The sequence below is a fragment of the Seriola lalandi genome, unplaced genomic scaffold (genome assembly GCF_002814215.2).
Source record: "Seriola lalandi dorsalis isolate HSWRI2012SDOR001 ecotype SW California unplaced genomic scaffold, Sedor1 jcf7180002054898, whole genome shotgun sequence".
Taxonomy (NCBI): domain Eukaryota; kingdom Metazoa; phylum Chordata; class Actinopteri; order Carangiformes; family Carangidae; genus Seriola; species Seriola lalandi.
In genome coordinates, this window is record NW_019525450.1 from 5,206,668 (window position 1) to 5,210,544 (window position 3,877).

Below are 3,877 nucleotides of genomic sequence, written 5' to 3' on the forward strand. Positions count from 1 at the left end.
GCCCCACTCCTCTCTCTCTCTCTCTCTCCTTCTATCTGTCTATCTCGCTCTATCTCTCTCTTCACCCTGGTTTTCTAATAAGCATCCTCCTATCCTCGCCTCCGGTGCTGCACGAAAAGATGCAAACATACTTAATTAGAGCGGTGGCAATAATTTCCAGGCTAAATATGCGACCAGACAGACATGGAAGTGATCTGATACCATTCAGAGAGGATACTATCTGCTTCCCTGTGTAGGATCACTGTGTTGGGGTTTTTTTTTTCTTTACCTTTATTCCCATGGCTTTTCTGTACACTTGTTTTCAGGAGGGAAGAAGCATGTCACGGCTGTCTCTGACCCGGTCCCCGGTCTCTCCTCTGGCCGCTCAGGGGATCCCTCTGCCGGCTCAGCTGACCAAGGCAAACGCCCCGGTGCACATCGATGTCGGGGGACACATGTACACCAGCAGCCTGGCGACCCTCACCAAGTACCCAGACTCCAGGTAAGATGCGCTCCTGCTGCTCCCCACATGCTGGAGTAAGTTTATTAGTTCATTTCCTTTATTTTATAAATCGGACGGAGGGAGATTTTTGCAGGATGTGCATCTTGTTGCTTTTGTTTTAAATGTGAGACATTCTTGAATTTTTAGATCTGAAAATGGAAAAGCTTTCCTACTTAAATCAAAGTAGGTTTAAATGAGTTTGAATCAGTTTAAATCTATTTAACAGCTTAAAAATGCATTTCTGTCATAAAACCAATTATTACACCATTTGACTGGTGTTTGTCTTAATTAAGTCTAATTGGATTTATGCTGTTAACAAGACATTTAGCTGACTGGCATTAAGACAACTTCTATAGTGGCATCTGCCCTCAAAAGCTGCCACTTTAATATCTTATCAGGCCATGTGGGAGCATTTCTCTTGCTTCCATTATTCCTATCCTCTCTTGGCTTTAAAATGATGAATTTGATTGTTTTTCTTTGTTTTACCTGTGATTATTTTTAATTGCCTAATAAAATACCTCCAAGCCTTTTTTTTTAATCTCTTTTCACATGGTAAAATTCAGCTGCTGCCAAAAACTAAGCCTACAGTACCTTTCACGTTTTACTGCTAATTTTAAATGGTACTGTTTGTGTGAATTTACACACCAAAAACACACACATTGCTGCGTGTACTTCATTCTCTTTCACAGCCCTTCTTTTTATTTTTTTTATTATTTTTTTTATTTTTCCTGGCTCAGTAAGATGAGAATGCTGTTAGGAATCCTTGGAGGAAAAACAGTGACGTGCATGTCCGGATCCCTGTCATCAAAGCTGATGTGGGGCAGATTCAGATCAGATTAAAATCTCACTCTTTGGCCTGTTCCATATTGATTTTCTTGACTATTTTAGAACCAGCATTAACCATCATCAGATCTGCTTTATAGTCATTGTTTGTGCTCGGAGACAGAGGTTATTTCAAGATATAAGACACACTTGTACGATAACAAAAGTTTCAAACTGTATATTCGTATTCTGTTCTATGTAATAATTATTATAATTTTTCCAGTGGCCCAGAACAGGGTTGACATTGCAGTCAAACTTTCCCAACTAAAAGAGTGACTTTCTGTTCACTGAATGTGTGTGTGTGGACAGTGTCAGAAAGAGCTGGTGCGATCTCGCACATTGCGAGAGTTAGATTAAGGCTTTTGTTTTTGATGCACTTCTTTTGTAAGATTCAGTCATGATGATTCAGATTGTGTAAGAGCTGTTGATAATCCACCCTCCCACTTTATTCACGTTTTTAGCTCCATCCACAAACAAGGTGACACAGAAGAGATAGCCCTATAGCTCCGAAAGCAAACGCACTACTGCTGAAATATTTCTGTTCTCTACTGAGGTATGATTTTTTTTCATTTTTTTTTAAAACTAAAACTACGGGACGTTTCAGGCCCCCTGCTTTTTTCCTATAATGCAGCGTGTCATTCATTACATTACACAGGCTTCGGTTCTGCGTCAGCTGACAGAGTCCCATGTGGGCCAAGGTAAACATACACCAGGTTGTTAGAAAATCCGCCAAATTGGCTACAGGAAACAATCCACATAATCCCTTGGTAATAAAGTCTTGATATTCATAGAGTCCGCTGACAGGAAATCCCTGACAACTCTCCTTTTTATTCCTGACTGTAATGTGTCATGTGAAAAATACAGCTCATCCCAGACGAGGCTTTCGGATTGTTTTTGTTTTTAACGATGCTTTTTGTTGCTCACAGTTTCAGTGTCGTATCGGGTTTAACTAGTGGCCACGAGGCAAGAGTTAGTTTCTATCAAATGTGCTGACAATATTTAGATGTGGTCATCACCTGTTAGGAGACATTCACTTGCTTTAAATCAGTTTTCAACACAGATTGTCGATAGATTTCCGTTTAGTTTTCATTCTGTATTTTTGTTGTGTTGCTATCGTGTTTCTTTATTTTCATGCTCTGATACAGCTTCACACTTTACAAAGAAGTTACTCGCAGGGGGACATACACAGGGCACCATGTAAATGGAGCACAGAGTCATGTCAGAGCACCCAAACAGTGTTTTCACAGTGAGAGTAAAGACCGGATACCAGTGTGAGTGTTGGTTGGAGTGCTTTCCTCTCTTTCTCTCGCTCTCTCTTTCACACATGCTCTCCGTTGCTCTCTCTCTCTCTCTCTCTCTTTCTCTCCCTCTCTCGTTCTGTTTCTTTCTCACTCTGGATCACAGACACACACATACACACATGCATACACTCACTGTTTCACTCTCTCCCAGCCTCCTCAGTGTACAGTTGGCCTCAGGGCTCCACTTTCCACTGGAGCCAGTGGAAGGAGGGGCCCTTTTGTGTGAATTAGGATAATGGCTGACAGCAAAAAGCAAAACAGTTACACTGGCAGAGCCGTATACACCGCGTTTCGGCCACGTCCGGTCGAGCAGGGCACGCTGGCAAAAGTGCAAACGTGACGTCTAAAAGAGCAGGGTTAAAGAGTTTAAAGTTGATGATTACTTTTAATAGATTGGCCCCTAAATAATGCAGCGTGCCAAGAGAAAGTTAGTCTAGTAACTAATGGGTGGTTATTCATCTTCTTCTGTGCGGGCCATATTAAGGGACATGGGTCATGAAACATTGATGCACACTCTGTGTAGCTCTCAAAGAGGACAGTCTCAGCAGTCACTTGAACAGAAGCTGAGGAAATTAGGGGAAATGTTCCAGAGACAAGGAAACTATTTTGAAAGGACCACTGGACATTTTTCTCTTTGAACACGAGTCCTCTGTGTCCAGAGACGATAAATCTGTACTGGCTTTGAGCTCTTTTACTGGTCCTCTGTGCGTACTAGTTTACTTTTCTGAAATCACTACAATTAATGTGGCAAAGAATATCTTGTTTCCCAAGTTTCAGAAAACACTGTTCTTCCTTTTATTTTTATCTCCTGTCATTGTTAAGCCTCTTAGCTATTCTAAGCGCGCCCTCAAGTGACTTCTTGCTTTTTGAAAAAAAAAAAAAGAAAGAAAAGATTTTAAAGAGGCTGAATGGCACCAACACATGTTCATGATCTAAAATAAAATCAGCTGTTTGATAAGGCATTTCATTTTAACCACATAACATGAAATAATTATGAGAATGAATTTAAAACTGTTTAGTTATGTAGCTCCAAAATAACATGAAATGTTTTCATGCGCTGCAGATAAACACAGTGGCTGTTAGCAACACATGTTGTGGGCATAAGAGTGGAGATGTTTGGTTCACATCATGGACCCGTGTAGGCAAATACTGGGCAACAGCGCCCTACCTCCTCCTAGAGAACCATGTAAGAACAGCTCTGCTGCTCATTTAGTTTGTGCGCAGGTATTACGAGTTAAACTGGAGCGTGATTTAAACAGTCATGGTCATATGT

General features: G+C 41.0%; 1 protein-coding gene across 3 annotated transcripts in view; it reads left to right on the top strand.

The window, feature by feature from the left end:
• The window catches only part of kctd15b (potassium channel tetramerization domain containing 15b), a 28,656-nt gene that overhangs the window by 3,301 nt on the left and 21,478 nt on the right, over positions 1–3,877 (top strand). For 2 of the 3 annotated variants that reach the window (XM_023429729.2, XM_023429728.2), the window contains exon 2: positions 306–481. In XM_023429729.2, coding sequence (XP_023285497.1) covers positions 306–481 — 176 coding nt within the window. Of the gene's footprint in view, positions 1–263; positions 482–3,877 lie in introns of those variants that run through there. The other variant, XM_023429727.2, reaches the window with a different exon arrangement.